Source organism: Lontra canadensis, unplaced genomic scaffold (assembly GCF_010015895.1).
Source record: "Lontra canadensis isolate GAN:19392208 unplaced genomic scaffold, GSC_riverotter_1.0 scaffold38, whole genome shotgun sequence".
Taxonomy (NCBI): domain Eukaryota; kingdom Metazoa; phylum Chordata; class Mammalia; order Carnivora; family Mustelidae; genus Lontra; species Lontra canadensis.
In genome coordinates this window covers 4,767,479-4,785,606 of record NW_022631032.1, presented here as the reverse complement: position 1 = coordinate 4,785,606, position 18,128 = coordinate 4,767,479, and the positions used below count along the sequence as shown (strand labels likewise).

General features: G+C 46.3%; 1 protein-coding gene across 23 annotated transcripts in view; it reads left to right on the top strand.

Moving 5' to 3' along the window:
- KALRN (kalirin RhoGEF kinase) overlaps positions 1–18,128 on the top strand; it is a 658,233-nt gene that overhangs the window by 583,894 nt on the left and 56,211 nt on the right. For 16 of the 23 annotated variants that reach the window (XM_032869462.1, XM_032869460.1, XM_032869458.1 and 13 more), the window contains 6 exons: positions 789–884; positions 11,437–11,567; positions 15,761–15,827; positions 16,603–16,706; positions 16,894–16,963; positions 17,294–17,380. In XM_032869462.1, the coding sequence (XP_032725353.1) occupies positions 789–884; positions 11,437–11,567; positions 15,761–15,827; positions 16,603–16,706; positions 16,894–16,963; positions 17,294–17,380 (555 nt within the window). The remainder of the gene's footprint in view (positions 1–788; positions 885–11,436; positions 11,568–15,760; positions 15,828–16,602; positions 16,707–16,893; positions 16,964–17,293; positions 17,381–18,128) is intronic. The other 7 variants (XM_032869463.1, XM_032869468.1, XM_032869469.1 and 4 more) reach the window with 1 other exon arrangement.

The window sequence follows — 18,128 nt, the reverse complement described above, 5'->3', positions numbered from 1 at the left end:
AGGATTCCCCACACCATTGGCCATCCAGCCACATGCACCAGTCAGTGCTTCTTGCTGGTACAAAGGGAAGGTGGGCAGGCCCTTGGCTTGAGCCTCCTTTTACTGTGAATAGAACAGTCCCTAGTGACTCTAGCGTGAGACACTCAACTCCTTGCTAGAATCATGCATTATATCCACATGTTTCAATTTGGGAGCAACACAAACAGCTATGTTTGTGGAGGGGTGTGTGTGTGTGTGCATGTGAGTGGGCAGGGGGTTTCTAGCTTCCTGGTCTTTAAGTACCCTGCCCTAAAATTTTTGCTTGATACACACTGAAGATCTATGTTTAAAATCTGTATTTAAGTAAAGCAAAGACAGTTTCTCTCCTTTGGACACATTTGAGGCCAGGTTTATGGACCCCTTTCATACCTGGAACAGCAATGGGCAGCCCTGTTGTGGCCAAAGTTCTATCTGTCCCTCTCCCCCTGTTGCTGACAGTGGGTGCAGGCCTTACCTTGTTGGCCTCCCGGGAACTCAGCAAACCCTACCCTCAGTTCCTCCAGAGCCCTGCCTAAGGAGAGCCTAGTCTCATCCCTGCTTTTCTGCTGGCCAGAACTCCTGACACGGAGTCAGGCAGGACTGTCTGACACCCACACCACTTCCTACCTTGCTCTGTGATTTCTTGCCTCTAAACATAAAGCTTTGCTTCCCTTGCCTGCCTTGAGCTGTGGACTTGCTGTTTTGCTTCCTAATTACTATTCCTCATTCCTTGCTAATCTGCTTTTCCTTTGCTGCTCAATGTCTTGCAGTCCTCCTCTTTGCTAGCAGCCCGGCAGGCTTCCACTGAAGTACCTTCTGCTGCAGACCTTGTCAGTGCAATAGAACAATTGGTCAAAAGCAAGCTGGTAAGTGGGGGTCCTGGAGGCAGTTTTGTGTGTGTCTTACCTCCATGTGGCTCCCAGGGTCTGGCATCTGTCTGCCATGGCCTCCTTTGCACCTGTCCTCATTCCTCCTGTGGGATTATTTCTAGCTAAGGATGGTTTCCCAAAAAACCTGTGCTCCACAGTCTTTTTAGCTCCTTTTTTTTTTTTTTTTTTTTTGAATGGGCATGGGCAATTAATGGCCCTTTGGGATTGTGTCACTAATGAAAGGAAAAAAGTATCCAACACAAAACAGCATCTCTCTGAGCCCGGTCCACTGACCCATAGGGATGCAGCATTTGGACAGTGACTGGTGTGTGTCTGGTTAGCCCTGAAGCTAATTCAGCTACTGAGACACAGAACATGATTTGGGTCTTTGAAAGTACCGGGTAATTTTATTTGTGGACCCCAGGCAAGTTTCTAGCCTCAGAGTCTGGCAAAAGTAGATATTATATAGATAGTATATATGGTATATAGTATGTATAGTGTGTGTATATATACATGTATTATATATATATAATATCCACTATCTATAAATACAGATATATCTACATCTATAAATGTAGATAGTGGATATTATATATATCTATATACATATAGATAGTAGATATTATAAAGGGGCATGGGCCAAAATGTGTAGCTCTCTCACCACAGGAGATGAGGGAAGCTGGTGTGTACCCCCATCATGGGGGACAGTCGAGCTGACGGCCACTGAAAACTGGCCTAGCTTGTGACTGTCTCAGGGGCCAAGCAGATGACCGCAGAGAAGGATTATGGGTCTGGCTGCTTTAGGGTTTGGGCTCCATGCTGGTGAAAGAGCTTGTTTTTGGATAATGTTATTCCTCTACACCATGTTTTTACACTGACGTGTATTCCTACAGGATGACAATTTAAAGCATTCTCCTTGCCCTTCACCCTCATCTGTGTCACTCATTTGGTTTTTCTCAGAACTCTCATTAGGATAAATGTCTGTGCTTCTGCCAGACTTCTCTTGGACAGTTCTGCTAATCAGCACCATATAAACCCTTCTCCCCTTGGCCCAGGAAAATGCTGGATGCCGTGCAGGGAACGCTGCCCAATCATAATTCTGATTACAGTAACTCCGTCTTCAAATCTCCCAGCTTAGAGAATACTGATGAAATTTAACACGTGATTTTCTTCTCCTTCTAAGTTTTCCATCCTCAGTAAGAAAGACTTTTGCAGCTGATGTTTTCAATAACTGTATCTAACTGTTCTTGAGGGCTGTCAGGTCTCTGGTCACCCTCCCTGTCTCACTGGTAGGAGTCGAGTGCTCGTGTGGGCACTCCATTGGCTTTTCAAAGCTTGCCTCTCCGACCTCCCCCCACTTGCTCTCCTTTCTTCTTCACACTAACCCATACACCCTTTTCATGATCCAAATACTGTCTAACAATGTTTTTCCTTAAAGATCATCCTTTGTTTTTTTTCTTTACATTGTCCCCTTCACCACCAGTGCCTAAGCCCTGACCTCATGCCTGGACTATTGAAGTAGTCTCCTGCCCCACTCTGCCTCCCTCTCAGGCCTCCATCCCCTGGCAGGTCTTCCGCATGCACTGCCATTGCCTTCCTCCTCAGTGAAGGGTCACTGTCTCCCTCTTGCCTCCACAGTTGTCTGCAGGGTGGGGAGCCTTCAGGTACACAAGACTCTTCACTGAGGTGCAGGAAGACAATTTTAGAATCTCTTCATCATTTAAAAAATGATTTGGGGTACATTTTGCTATGTACATAATGATAACACAGTAGCACAGAAATACAAGTTATAAATAAGTTAAATGTTTGGGCAATGTATGGCCAAAATTAGGTTTCCTGATAGAGGTATATGATCAAGGTTTGGAACTCACTGGATAAAATATTCCATGGATAAAATTCACACTTACCCAGTATTCCTATGCTTTGTAGGCAGCCTACCACCACTTATTTATTCTGGTTGATGAACTCTGCTCCAACCAAATTGTTTTTCCTCATGCATTTGGCTCTCCTCCCCCCAAGTTTCTATTCATACCACCCTACTTCTCTGGAACATTCCCTCTCTTATTTTTGCTTATCTAAAGCACAATAGTCCTTCGGGGCCCCACTGGAATCTCATCTGCCCAGAAGGGCTTCCCTGACCAGCCCAGGCCAGATTTCCTCTGCAGTCCCATGCCAATTACTGTGTAAGCCACATACTGCTGGGGCCAGCTCTTAGATAGTTCTGTTGCGTTATTTGTTAAAGTATCTTAATCTTTTCATTATCTTTGTCTGTGTAGCTTCCCTACCCAGCAAGATTAGGACATGATTTTCCCCTCCTCCATTAGTACACAAGAGGCTTTTACACTCATACATCAGTAGACACTTCTCTCCAAAATGCTATATTTTTGTATATTTTCCAATTACCTTTTATCCTGATATTACTGCCCACCTGAGCGCTCTGGGAGTCCCCCCATGGCCCTTCTAGTTGTGTGATCGGTGTGTCTGGTATTAAACAGGTAAGGGCAGATATTGAGAAGTTGGGGTGCCTGGGTGACTCAGGTGGTTAAGTGTCTGCCTTCAGCTCAGGTCATGATCTCCAGATTCTGGGATCGAGTCCCACATCTGGCTCCCAGTTCAGCAGGGAGTCTGCTTCTCCCTCTCCCTCTCCCTCCCCTCTGCCTCTCCCCCTGCTTGTTCTCTTTCTGTCTCTCTCTTTTTGACATAAATAAATAAATCTTTAAAAAAAAAAAAAGTCAATGAGAGTAAGTTTCCCAGAAGAGAGGAAGTGGAGGGTGTTACTGGAGCAGATCAGCCCTGTAACAGGCCCTCAACAAACCTCTATCAGGTGAGTGGTTGCTCTGTGGTACGTTTCCACAATAAGAACTTTAACTTGTCCCTCCACCAATAAGTACTCCTTGAGGACCTGCAGTGAACCCAGAATTACAGAGATTTCTTTGGCCAAACAAGTAACACCAACCCCATATCATGGAGAGGAATAAGGGAGCAGCAGCTTGGTTTCTCAGAATCTTCTCCTCAAAATTTGATCCTTTGTCATTCCTCTGCTTTCTCCACCCTCCCATCCCAGTATGTACCCACTGTAGGAGAGCAATGAAGCAGCAGCGTGTGGTGGTTTCCCTAGGCATGTTGGAGAATCCCGAGTTGCATTTTTACCTCTGAGACTTGTATTCCTATTCCTCATTAGCTCTTTAGCTGAGACGAGGGTAAGACCTAGAACCTATGAAAGTTCCAGAGTTTTTATTTGACTGTGAGTACAACAGTGTGACAGCTGCCAAGATAGGCAGTGTGTTCATAGGCTAGGTTAGTGAAAGTACAATGTACAGTCAAGGAGAGTAACTACCCCATTGTCCTCCAAGTTCTTCAGTCCACACCTGCCTTGAATACATGTGAGTCGTGTATCAGGTTCTGAACGCAGCATTCTGAAGTGTTCTTGAACTCAGTGGAAGGGCCCCAGAGGACGTGAACGGTACCATGTGGTGTCCACATCATTTGAAGGGAAGTTGAAGGTACTGGGTTAAATGAGGGGAGAAGTTAGGAAAGAGAAGGCTAGTGAGAGCTGTCTTGAATTCATTGAGGACTGCTGTGGAAAAGAAGGGTTGGTCTCCCTCTTTGTTGCTCCAGAGGGTGGAACATAGACCTGTGGGTGGAAGTTATCTTAGTTCAGTATGAGATGAGGTAATAAGTTCCTTTCCAACCAACAGAGTCTGGAAATTTTACAGGAGTGTCTAGCATACTTGGACTTTTATATCTAGGGCTTAGATTCTTTCTACTTTCTGTTTTGGGAAATAGTAGGAAGAGATAGCACCAAATTCTGCTCTACCCAAAAGCCTAGAGATCCCTTGTGTCTTGGAGCCCCAGAGCTGCCCTTGGTATGTTTTGGTCACATGTTCATGATGGCACCAAGGCTTCTGCCTTAGAGTTGCTAGTAGGAAACAAGGGTGGGTGTTCACCAGCTCACCTATGATACAGACAAAAACCCTTGAAGCTTCCCCTGGAACTCCTTTGACAAGTTCCTCTGGACATCAGTGGACACTTCTGAGTTCTCATCTGCCAGCCTCAGTCTTGAATCACTGCTTTTATTTACTAAGAGAAGATGCCCACCCACCTCCCCCCAAACAGATCTCACACATTTTTTTCCACATTTTGTATTAAGATGTTCTCTCTAACTCCAAGCCGGGTGTAAGGACTCTCCCTACTTTCCCTGTGTGATTTTTCTTTTTTTTTTTAAAGTAAACTCTATCCCAAAGTGGGGCTCTAACTGACAACCCTGAGATCGAGAGTCACTTGTTCTACCAACTGAGCCAGCCAGGTGCCCCTCCCTATGTGATTTTTTTTTTTTTAAGATGTTTTATTTATTTATTTATTTATTTATTTATTTATTTATTTGACAGAGAGAGAGAGACCCAGTGGGAGAGGGAACACAAGCAGGGGGAGTGGGAGAGGGAGAAGCAGGCTTCCTACTGAACAGGGAGCCCGATGCGTTGCTAGAATCCAGAACCCTGGGATCATGACCTGAGCCAAAGGCAGATGCTTAATAACTGAGCCACCCAGGCGCCTCTCCCTGCGAGATTTTTAATAAAACTTTTCCTAGATGTGAGGACGGGTGGTGATGGTGGTGGGTGTGCAGGGAATCAGAGACCTGGGTTGTAGTCCCGCCTTGGCTGTTTATTGTGTAGCTGTGGGCAGTTACTTAGTCTACTTGGGCCTCTCTTTTATCTCCTTTATCAGCAGGGATGGTTCTGTCCAGCTGAATCTTATCTCAAAAGAGATACCATGATGATTGAGTAGGTGTGAGTGTGCTTTGTAAAATGATAAGCAAGCATGCTACAAATGTTAGCTCTTAGCCACCTCACCCGGGATCTGTGTTAATGTTGGGGGAAGGCAACAGAGCCAGCCCTTTCATAGCCCCATCCTGGGCCATGAGGACACAGTGTGTGTCAGCCAGTAGATGAGCGGTTGGGTGAACAGGGCAGGGTTATATCTTAACCATCTATATGATCTGGTTTTACTTCTCAAGCTCAAGGAACAAGAGCTTGTGTGTCTCTAAAAATCTCTAAACAGCCCCAGGATTTCACAGCCTGCCTGAGATGAAAGGTCAAGCCTCCAGAAAGCACGCCTCCTATCTGAGCCCTTGTCCTCAGGTGGCATGTCACAGCACTTTCTTGGGCTTGGGATGGTATTTCTCCTCTACCTTTGGAGAAAGGCTGGGATTGAGCTCTTGTTCAGTCTACCCAGTGGCCCGGCTTCCTAGAATGTGTCCACCTGCTTCAGCAAGGCTTCCTGCCCTCTGGTTCTCCCGCTTGATAGCATTTACCTCCCTAGGCCAGCCCTGTGGGCCACGAAACATGGCTCGGGCCACTATATGTCTTTGTGCTTTGCTCACCTCTAGGTGAATCAGCCTGCTTGGTCAGTGGCAAGGTAGAATTAGCCAAAGAGCCCAGAGAGGAGGAAATAATGGCCACATTGCACCCGTGGTGGAGGGGTGTGTTTTCAGGCACTGGGTACCTCTGGCCTTCCTCTATGGAAAAGGTTCCTGAGCTTGGTGAAGTAGAAAAGTTTCGATTTCCACCAAAAAAATTTGAAGACAAAGTCGCAAACTTGAAATGTCATTTGCCCAGACATGACATTTTTTACTCTACAGTTATCTTCTTCCCCATCCCCACCCTTAATTTGTCTGGAGACGATTCTGATCTAGTACTTTTGGTCCAGAGAATATTATTTAAATTTTTAGAACAGGGTGGGTCAGCTAGGAGGTTGGTGTGATGTGTGGTGCAGGACAAGCACCCTTATCTGTTGTTTTATCAGATGACCTTTGACCGCTCCCCAAGAGTCCCATAGTACATTCAGTAAATTCTTGGAGCCCTACCATGTGCCAGCTCTGGCACTGAGCACAGAACCTTCCTTAATGGAGCTCACAGTCTAGGGTTAGTGCTCAAAACCCTCTCCTGCCTGGACTGTTGAACATTTCCTCCATGACTGCAGTCTGATGTCTCTCTACATGAATACCAGATGGATTCTCTTTTCTTTTTAAAAAACTTTTTAGTAGTTCTTTTTTTTTTTTTTTTTACTAATAAAAGCAATATATGCTCATTCAAGAAGTATTGGAACAATGACAAGGGTAGGAACACAAATTATATCACTGATAATATCATCATCTAGACATATTCAGTGCTGAAAATATTGATATATTTTCTCCTAGGCACTTTTTTTTATAAGATTTTATTTATTTATTTGACAGTGAACACAAGTAGGCAGAGAGGCAGGCAGAGAGAGAGGGAAGCAGGCTCTCTGCTGAGCAGAGAGCCCGATGCAGGGCTCGATCCCAGAACCCTGGGATCATGACCTGAGCCGAAAGCAGAGGCTTTAAACCACTGAGCCACCCAGGCGCCCCTCTCCTAGGCACTTTTAAAAATAATATACTTAATTAGAGAATATAGAAAAAGACATTCTTTTTTCCTTTACTGTCATATCAGAGACATTTTCCCAAGTCATGAAAAGCCCTTGGAAACATTAAGACTGATATTCCTAAAACTTAAATCCAATCATGTCACTTCCCTGCTTCAAACCCTTCATCACTGGTTTTAGAAAGTAAAGTCTCTACTTCTTTTTTTTTTTTTTAAGATTTTTTATTTATTTATCTGACAGACAGAGATCACAAGTAGGCAGAGAGGCAGGCAGAGAGAAAGGAGGAAGCAGGCTCCCTGCGGAGCAGAGAGCCTGATGCGGGGCTCGATCGCAGGACCCTGGGATCATGACCTGAGCCGAAGGCAGAGGCTTTTAACCCACTGAGCCACCCAGGCGCCCCTAAAGTCTCTACTTCTTGATGCAACACACAATTCTCCCTATGATGGGATACTGCATACTTCTCCAGGGTTGTCTGTCTCACTCTTACCCTCTTCTTTCACTCACTCCCCCAAACTCACACAATACACAGTCATTTGCCGCCACTCCCCCACCCCTTGCCACATTCACTCCCTTATATTCTACCTGTGTGGGCTGCTTTCAGCTTCCCAGGCTGCCCCGGGTAGGCTCACAGCTTGATCCTTTACTCAGAGTGTTGCTCCTGCTTAGAATGCTCTCTCATCAGAGGATCCAGGGCAGTCCTCTTTCTCAATACTCAGTTCAAGCACTGCCTCTTCCTTTCCCTCCCCTCTCCACCCCCTCCTCCCCCAGAGAGCATCTTGCTCCTTTTTTCATCCTCCGTGGTACCCCTTCTGTCTAGAACAGTACCCGTGATAGCTCAGATGATGGAGGGTAGGAAGCCAGATTGTATTCATCTTCATTTCTGCAGTGCTTGGCAAATATTTAGCATGTAGTAGATGCTCAGTGAATATTCGCTGGAGTGCAGACCGTTGAGCAGTTGCAGTGCTGTGTCATGACTGGTGTGCAGGGGCGTGTAAAGCGTGCTTGTAGGGGTCCCAAGGAGGGGCATTTTATCCACAATCCAGCAGACAGGGAATGTGTTCATTTTTAATGGGGGACAGCCTTCCTCCCTAATTAATCTACTGCTTTGAATCCTATTTGCATTTCTGTTCCATGGCCTTGGACCAGCTAGAGGCACTTTGTGGCCCTCTCCTCGTGCACCTTCTCCTTTGCCTGCTGAGACTGTGATGGCCTGAGCCCTGGGCAGGGCAGAAGCTCCCACTACCCATAAACCAGCCCCTGCTGCATGCCTCCCACCAGGAGCAGCACAGACAGTGGCAGCTTGCCCCCAGTTACCCATGGCTGGGACCCAGGAATACCCCTCTAGCCCTGGAAGCCTGTCATCAGAGGGAATGGCATTTGAGTTATAATAAGCATTGATAGCCAAGGCCATTAGGAGGCACATTTACCCAGACTACAGCTTACCCAGACCCTTTATTTCTCTCTTCCTCCTCTCTCGCTGCCTCTACCCTACTCACCCCCTTGCAGAGAGTCTTTTTGGGCTTTTTTGCTCATTCAACAGGTCAGACAGGAAGATAGGGAACATAGTTCCCTGCATGACATTTCAGCTCCTCAGAGGGCCTTCATTCTAGAAGGTTGAAAAAGGACCATGCCAAGCTGGATGTTCCACAAGAGAGCCTTGCAGGCAGAGATGGAAGCCTGTTTGCCCCGGCCTTGCAGTCAGCATCCTGCCAAGCCATCAGGGTGTAGACCAAAGGCTGTAATAGGACAACAGGACAAGAAGGAGGGGAAGTGAAAGGCATGTAATCAGATCAGTTACCAGCTGGGTCCATTTGCCTGGGAGCCTGTCTCTGGCCATGGCACCAGGGAACAGGTCACATGTCTTGAAGAGCCTGCCTGTCCACTGGCTTCTCAGACCCCAGCACCAGACACTCTCATTTCCTTAATAACTGGTTAGAGATCCTGAATCTATAAATTTAGCTAAACTCTCCTTGACCTTCCTATATTTTTAGTCTATGCTGTTTCTCAGGATAACAACTTCCACAGTTGATTACTTATCCTGTAAAATAACTTCATGACAAGTTAAAAGAAATTCTCTCTCTCGAGCTTGAAAATGCTATCTTTATTTAAATTTTATTTTAATTTTTTTACTAACATATACTGTATTATTTGTTTCAGGGGTACAGCTCTGTGAATCATCAGTCTTACACAATTCACAGCACTCACCATAGCACATAAACCGCCCCCCTCGCCAACGTCCATCACCCAGCCACCCTATAAGATGCTATCTTCTTAATTCTAGTTTCTGGTGTTGGTAACAAATTCATTTGGAGGTAGAGCAGGGGAAAAGAAGGTTGACATCACTTCACAGCTTTAAATTTTTTGGCTTTAAGACTCTTTTTTAAAGATTTATTCATTTTTTTAAAGATTTTATTTATTTATATGAGAGAGAGAGAGAGAGCACAAGCAGGTGGAATGGCCGAGAGAGAGGGAGAAGCAGACTCCTCGCTGAGCAAGGAGCCCAACGTAGAGCTCGATCCCAGGACTCTGGGATCATGACCTGAGCTGAAGACAGACACTTAACCAACTGAGCCACCCAGCCCCTCCCCTTATTCATTTATTGTAGAGAAAGAAAGAGCGTAGGGGAGGGACATAGAGAAAGGGAGAGAGAGAATCTCAAGCTGACTCCCTGCTGAGCATGGAGCCCAGCGTGGGGCTTGATCTCACAACCCTGAGATCATGACCTAAGCCAAAGCCAAGAATCAGATGTTTAACTGAATTACACACCCAGAGGCCCCTCCGCTTTAAGTCTTAATATCCACCATCTGTTATATAATGAATGACCCATTGGGTACCTCATTTACTTTTTGTTTCATTCCTCTGGACTGTTCCTACTTGTATTTACCCAATCTTGAATTACAGCAGCTAAGAGAATTTAGACATTATTCCAAGTGCATGCTGTTTAACACCATGCAGAAACCTGTTGTTTCTCCCACCTTTTTGGAGATTTTTTTATCTTTGTGACTTTAACCTTAAGGCTGATGTTTTCAAAGTCTTCCAAAGTGAAGCTTTTCCTTTGAGCCGCAGAGGCTGTTGTAAATAGGCCTCTTGTGTGGGTAGTTTGGGTTAGACACCCATATTTGTTTTAGAGTCACTCACCTTGACCTTGATCTCCAGGCTTACTGTTTATCCACATTGCTTCTGCCAAGTTCCATAATGAAATGCTAAGTGTTGCTGTTTGATCTTTCTTCAAGGACACCTGTGAAAATGCTAAGATTGGCCCCATTTTTAATATCCTTCTTGTTAACAGCTCTGGGGGCTGGGAGGGAGAGCTCATCATTGTAGAATATTTTTAATTTTCCAAGGGATTATACAACTATTGTCTCTGTCGATTCCTTAGAAATCTGTAGAAAGGAGAGATCTGATTTGAAAACTGAAAAAAAATGAAGCCCACATGGAATAATTGCAGCTGTCTCACTTAAGATCATCCAGTGGCTAGCAGATCTGGGGTTAGAATCCTTTGCCCTTAAGTCTTTCTAGAGTACTGTATTAATATCTTTACCTTGTTTCTCACTCCTATAGCACCTTAATTAAAAGAAATTAAAGGGATTCATAAATGAAAGAAAACCTTGGCAAATAACCTTAGGAAAGATATTTTTAGGAAAGGCTAAATCTATTGATCTCTTCCTGTCTACATCTCATTGGCATCTCGGGGGGGGGGGGCGGGGAAGAAGGTAGCTGATTTAACAAACAGGAGTTGGTCCAACTAGCTCTCCTGTCACTACCCTCCCCTTATCAATTGGCATTTGATGGTCTCACAACTGATTTTCTTTTTTAACTGCTTCATCAGTATAGAATCTCAATGATTATCTTTACCTCTGCAGCACTTACCCAGATATAAGTCACTTTGACAATTTTCATTATGTCAGGAAATTGGCCGCACATGATGCCAAGTTCATCCTGATTGCCCGAGAAGGCGGCAGCTCTGGGCAATCTGCTGCAGGGACAGGGGAGTACCTGGCCTCCTGGTGCCTCACTTACATTCAGTGAGAACAGCCTGGGCTACTGGTCTACCAAGTTGGCAGCTGCTAGGCAGGAGGGGACACAAGGGCCTCCAGATGACTTTTCAAGGTATGCTTCTCTAAGGCTGTTTTTCTTCTCTTTTCAGAGTCTAGAAGGAGGCTCATACCGGGGAAGCTTGAAAGACCCTGTAGGCTGCCTGAATGAGGGGATGACTCCACCCACACCTCCTAGAAACCTGGAAGAAGAACAGAAAGCCAAGGCCCTGAGAGGCCGGATGTAAGTAACTTTCCCATATACTATCCTAGTATGCATGTGTATGGTGGACAACATGCTGAGGTTGGAGGAAGTTTGGGGAGGATTACAGAGGGGTCCCCCACACTGTATTTCCACAGATACTATTCATTCTAAGTAAAGGTGACCTAGATCTGTCCAGTGTACATTGATAGACAAGGCACTGCAGTGGAACCGACTTTAAGAATTTTAGGCTAAAGTATCGTCAGGGAGATAGATAGCAGCTGTTATTGACAAAGTGTGGTTATAACCAAGGTCTGTTAGAAATTTAAAACATGTTGGGGCACCTGGGTGGCTCAGTCAGTTAAGCATCTGCCTTTGGCTCAGATCATGATCCTAGGGTCCTGGGATTGAGCCCCCAGCAGGCTACCTGCTCAGCAGGGAGTTTGCTTCTCCCTCTCCCTCTGCCTGCTCGCTCGCTCTCTCTCTCCCCCATCATTCTCTCATAAATAAATAAATAAATCTTTTAAAAACAAAATAGCACATGCTGACAAAAACAACAAAGTGCAGGGAACTATGGGACTATTACTATGGTCCCATATTAGAGAAACCATGGCAGAAAGTCTGGTAGAGTTTCACCTGAGGAAACATTTCTCAAAATGTAGAGAAGTCATATCTAGGAAAGGCTTCTGTTGTGCCGGCTGGCCAGGGCCTAACTCCACCCCTTTCCCAACCCTTTAAGTTGGCATCCATTTGTGGGCTTAGCTCCAAGAGAACCTCTTCACTTTTTTTTTAGTAGTTGAGGGTAAATAAAATTTACATTGCAGCCCATTTCACAAAAACCCGTATTTTATATAAGGTTTGAGTTATCCACCCTGATGTCAAGGCCATCTTCTGTTATTTGAGATGATCAAGAGGATATCAGATACCATTAATCCCAAACCACAATTCCTCCAAAACTTTAGTTTTCCTGCTTCGGATTTGATTCCATGTTGGAAGCAGAGCTTGGTGAGTCTTGGATGTGGCCTGGTGTGTGAGGGATTATAAAGCCCAGAGAACTGATCCCTTTGCTCATTAGTCTGTCCTTCTCCCTCAGACTCGTCCTTCCTTTAGCCTGGTCACAGATGTGAGGATTAGCAAAAAGGAGTGAGGCCAGGCCCCTCTGTTGCCTGGAAACCGGCAAAGTGAACATCTATGACTTTCTTTCCTAGGAAACAAGAGTAGAAACATCGTAGCCAGGGCCTGGCCTCCAAGCAGGGTTGTCACTCATAGCTGAGCTGAACAGTGTCTCTTCAGTTCCAAACTTACCCCTCAACTTTATGGGTACCCGGGGGAATCCCAAGAATGGAATAGAGGTAGAAAAAATACCGTCCCTAAATGAAAATTTTTTAGGACTTGTATAAAGCTGCTTCTCTTTAGCCTCTCAGGGTATTTTTTTTACATAGATGAGACAGTGGTGGAGCCAATGTTCCAGTCCTCTGTCAAGCCAACCAAAACTCAGATCAGAGAGGAGACCTTTGGGGTAGCAGATGGTCCTTGGCAAAGCCAGTCACTGCTCTTGTCATTTTGGATGAACAGGCTCATGAGCAGTCATGTAAGCCATTGTCCTGCTTCCAGATGTGCTGCTGTCTGATCTTGCTCCAACAGGCAAAAGTTCGTTGCCTCTTTTACTCTCTTTACCCATTTCTTCTCCCTCTTCTTACTCTTTTGCCTGACTCTACAACTCTCCACATCCTGAGCTATCTGAAAATCCAGCCATTACAGTGTCTCATTGCTCTTGCTGTAACTTATGGCCATGATGAAAGAGAGGATAGATACATGTCTAATTGTGAACTCTGTGTGAGGCGAGAGGCCAGGGAAGGGGAGTGGTGGGGGGGAGGGGGCGAGGTACAGGGAATGGAGACTCAGTCCAGACAGCAAAGGGTTAAATGGGAGCTCTGTGGAGAAAAGATGAAAACAGATAGTTATTTGTCCAGGACAAGAAAAAAGTCGAGGGTGGGCTTGATTGTCTTCAAGTTTTAGCCGTCATTCATTGAACAGTAGGTGTTGAATACCTATTGTGCACCAAGGTATGGGATGTATCAGTGAATTAGACAAACAATAGGAATAAAAGAAAAGTCCTTGCTCTCATGGCAAGTCTACACTATAAAGGGAGAAATTGCACAATAAAAATAAAAATAGATTATTAAATATGTTAGAAGCTGGAAAAATAAAAAATAGTAAGGGAGATTTGGAGTATGATTGAGACCGTGTTGTGATTTTAACGCACAAAGACTAGAAGCAGGTAAGAAATAAGCCATTAGCTGTGGCCATTAGCCAGGGAGGAAGAGTGTTCTTGGCTGAGGGAATAGCCAGTGCAAAGCTTCTAAGAGATTTCCTGTGCAAGACCAGCCATTCCTCACCGTTGTGAAACACAGAAGTTAGAAATAGGTCTGACCTGTTGCTGGAAGAAGTTTAGTTGGGTGAAAGAGTAACATTTACCTTGTAAATAACCTTTACTAATAAGAATTGAACATTTGTTAAAATGCTTTATTATGATTTCAATTTATTTGGCAATTAATCATGGTCTGTCTTATGCTGCATGTAATTTAAATCTTTTATGGACCTTTTCAGAATGTCCATTAATGCGTCATGATCTCCCCAAGTATTTCATCGGGCCTTCAGTGGAAGTGATGCCAGGCCCACTAGCAGCACCTAGCCTAATCATTTCCCTTCCCTAGAGGCTGGAAAGCCCAAGACAGCCCTCAATCTGTCAGCAGATAGCATAGGATAAATATATCATCTGGAGACAGGGAGCTGGACTTCATCTCCAGAGGGCCCTCCCAGCCCCAAGTTCCCACTCCCACTTTCCTGTGGGTTTTTACCATTTTCTTCCAAGCAGTAACGTGGGCCATGCTAAAGATATATTTAAATGCTTTTATTTGGCCTTGCCAGTTCCTTCCTGTGGCCTATAACACATGATTGTGGATTGTGTATATTAGAGAGCGGAAACTGGTTGGAAGTACTGGACATGCTGATAAAGAATCATGTGTTCTTTTTGCTTTCTCCCCATCACCCTGAGGCCCAGACCCTTGGATCTGTTGGCTTCTGTGTGCCATATAGGTCAAGAATTCCAGATGAATTGCTTCCTGCGTTCAGAACACTTACAGCCCTTATGCTGGGGTTCCTTCGGCCCCTTGGGCCAAATAAGCAGTTGTGTGGCTCCAGGCAAAAAAGGTAGTAGGAATCAGACTCCAGTAAGCCACACAGCACCCAGCCTGCTCCCGTGCACAGCCCTGAGTATTTTATGTCCAGCTCTTTACTCTCTGGACAGAAAGAAAGAGAAGCTCTTGGATTTGAGGCCTCAGGGGCACCAGAGAGCCAGTCTGAGCAGTTTGCCAGGCAGCAGGCAACAGTGGAAGAGCAGAGTCTCTGAACTCTGGCATAATAGGTTCAGATCCCAACTCTGCTACGGACTTCGTCATCATGGGCAACACAGCCTCAATATCTTCCTCTATATCAAACAGGGCTTACAGGGGCACCTGGGTGGCTCAGTAGGTTAAAGCCTCTGCCTTCAGCTCAGGTCATGATCCCAGGGTCCTGGGATCAAGCCCCGCATTGGGCTCTCTTCTCAGTAGGGAGTCTGCTTCTCTTCCTCTCTCTCTGCCTGCCTCTCTGTCTCTCAAACAAATTAATAAAATCTTTAAAAAAAACAAACAGGGCTTACACTCCCTACCTTGATAGAGGCATGAGATATTTCAGATGAAGGGCTGGCACAAAGCAGTGTCTGAGAGGAGGAAATCATTAACAAGAAAGAGACCAAGAAAGCAAGGGTCCTTGTGTTGGTTATACCCCACATCTGCTGGGGAGAGGGGAGGCTACTGCTTTGAAAGCTGTGATAATGGGGGCCTCAGTCAACCTTTCTGGCCCTGACTGGACCTTTTGCAGGCCTGTTACCAGGGACAACTATCTAATGTAGCTTCTGTATCTCAAAAGTTTCACTTGATGTTGGTATCTCTGAGGACCCAAAGCTTGATTATCAAGCAAATGTCTCTCTCCTCTTGATAATCACAGAATAGAGTTGAAATGAAGGAAGGAAAGTCTCCTGGTGGGTCCTTGGCCTCAAAGCTTTCATAACTCAGTTTTGTCAAAGTGTCTTGTCATAAAGGTGCCAAAGTATCTTTCCTGTCAACTTAAGTGTGAAGATTTCTTGCTTTGCAATGAAGAGGAACCCTCATTGTTCTTAATCTCCTGCTCAGGTTTGTCCTGAATGAGCTGGTACAGACAGAAAAAGACTATGTCAAGGATCTGGGGATTGTGGTGGAGGTGAGTATGTGGGTCAAGGTGGGTCTGAGGTCACCCAACCAGGGGCATGTTGGACCCTACCTGGGCCAAGGTGTTTTTAACTTGTGGGTTATGTGCAAATACGTCTGCATATTTGCAGAATGAAACTAAGAATGACAATAGATCAAATGTAATATGCAGGGTTTTTTCTTTTCTCCTTGAAATATCATAAAAGATTCAGAGGGAGATGGGGTCTCAAGTTTGGGGTAAAGCTGAGTCCCTTCATCTTGTTTTAGGTGACTAACTTACTACCTCAAGAGCCTCATATGGCGTTTAACCATATGGACATTTCTTCTTCAGACCTATGAGTCACCATGGGCACAAGCAGGGCACTCCTAGGGAAAACTTGGGGCTTAGAGTCTCCTTAGATTTTAAGGAGAACGTTATAGCTACTAAGAGAAGAGACCAAGAAAAATCCACCCATAAGACAAGACTGACAAGTCCATAGTTAAGAGTCAACTTACAGTAAATAAAACAGCGCTCTCCTTAGGGATTTATGTTAGGGGCATTTAGATACGTGGATGAAGAAGACTTTCTCTTAAGAGGGCTGAAGACAAAGAAAGGGACCTAGAACTTTATCAGAGTTGGGTCTGTCACTCTGCATGGGGTGAAATCCTGGCCGAACACTGAGACCAGGGAAGAGCTTACCCTCAGGCTCCGGAAGAGAGTGGGCACTTACACCAGCTGCAGTATATGAGGCTTGGCATGAGAGCTTTCTGGTAAGGATGCCCCACTCATCACTGCCTCTGCTCTACAGGGCTTCATGAAGAGAATAGAAGAAAAGGGTGTCCCTGAGGACATGCGAGGGAAGGATAAAATCGTGTTTGGAAATATTCACCAGATTTACGACTGGCATAAGGAGTAAGTGCCACCTTGTCCCGAGAACAGGGCTCCCTGGAAATCCAGGACCCACCCACCCTCCCCCTGCATCTGACCTCAGGGGTAGGGTAGGGCTGGGGAGAGTCTGGTGTCATGTATTTCCTCATGGAGAAATAATACAGTTCTGAAGGAGGTGGCCTCCTTCCCTTACGCCCTCCCCTCCTTTTAGTTTTTTCTTGGCTGAACTGGAAAAATGTATCCAGGAGCAAGACAGACTGGCCCAGCTCTTTATTAAACATGTGAGTGCTTCCCAGCAGCCTCTGCGCTCTGCCCCGCCCCTCCCACCGGGCTCCCTTGCATGCTCTCGAAAGTTCCTCCTCTCTTCTGGCCCTGACCTTCCTTCTCACCCAAGTTCTTGGTTTTTAGGGGGTGGAGGGGGGGAGTACCTTCTCGGCAATTTGAAAGATGGGTGGTTGCTTACTGCGTGTACTCTTGTATCCGTGGTATTGAAGGGCCTGTGACCCCTGAGCAGGGCGTGGGGGCCGTGCCCTGGGGCGGAGCCCGGCGGGGGGTTTAGGTGAGGGGTCGGTGGGGGCGGCCTCCTGAGCGCCCCTCGTCTGCCTCTGCAGGAGCGGAAGCTGCACATCTACGTGTGGTACTGCCAGAACAAGCCGCGCTCTGAGTACATCGTCGCCGAGTACGACGCTTACTTCGAAGTAAGCTGCTCGGCCTTTGCAGAGCCGGGGTCGGGGAAGAAAGGCAGCCTGAGGCAGCCGCAGTCAGAAAGGCCAGATGTGTCCAGCCACATACCCCACCCCGCCCCCCCGGGCAGCGCTGGGACCCCCTTCAGGGAAGGGAGCGCTGCCTCAGCGGGGCCACTGCCTTACCTCGGTTCTGTGGGCAGCTTTGCTCTGGACGAGCGGCCAGTGTGCGGAGCGACGGTGAGACCGACGTGGCTTCAGGAGTTCGGCACAGACCGCCATCAGCCCCGCCAGTCCTGGGGGACTGCTGGCGGAGGCCCCTCCTCCTCAGCCAGGCACTCTCAGTCCCCTCAGGCTCTCCGCTTGCGTTCTGGAAGGTTCTGTCAAGCACCTGCCAGTGTTTGTTTTGCCCTGCCCTGGAAGTGCTGCTTTTGTTGGAGAGCAAGGCTGTGCCTCAGAGAGAGCCCTCCTCGATCTGTTGGCAGATCTGTGTCCAGGGTGACGCCTTTAGGCCCCTGCCTAGGAGGAGCCCTTCTGACAGCAGAGAACAGAATACTCACTCCAGTGTGTCCCCAGGGCTGGAGTGAGGACAAGGGGTGGCAAGTGCCTAACATGCAGAAAGTGGCGGGTTTGTGTGGTTAGTAGCATGGTAGCAGCTGTGTGGCAGCTGTCCCTCTCCCCTGGTTTGAGGATTCTAAAACTCCATTGGCCAGAGGGAAGGCTTGTCCTTCTCACCTTGCCCCTTAATCACGGGGACCCCATT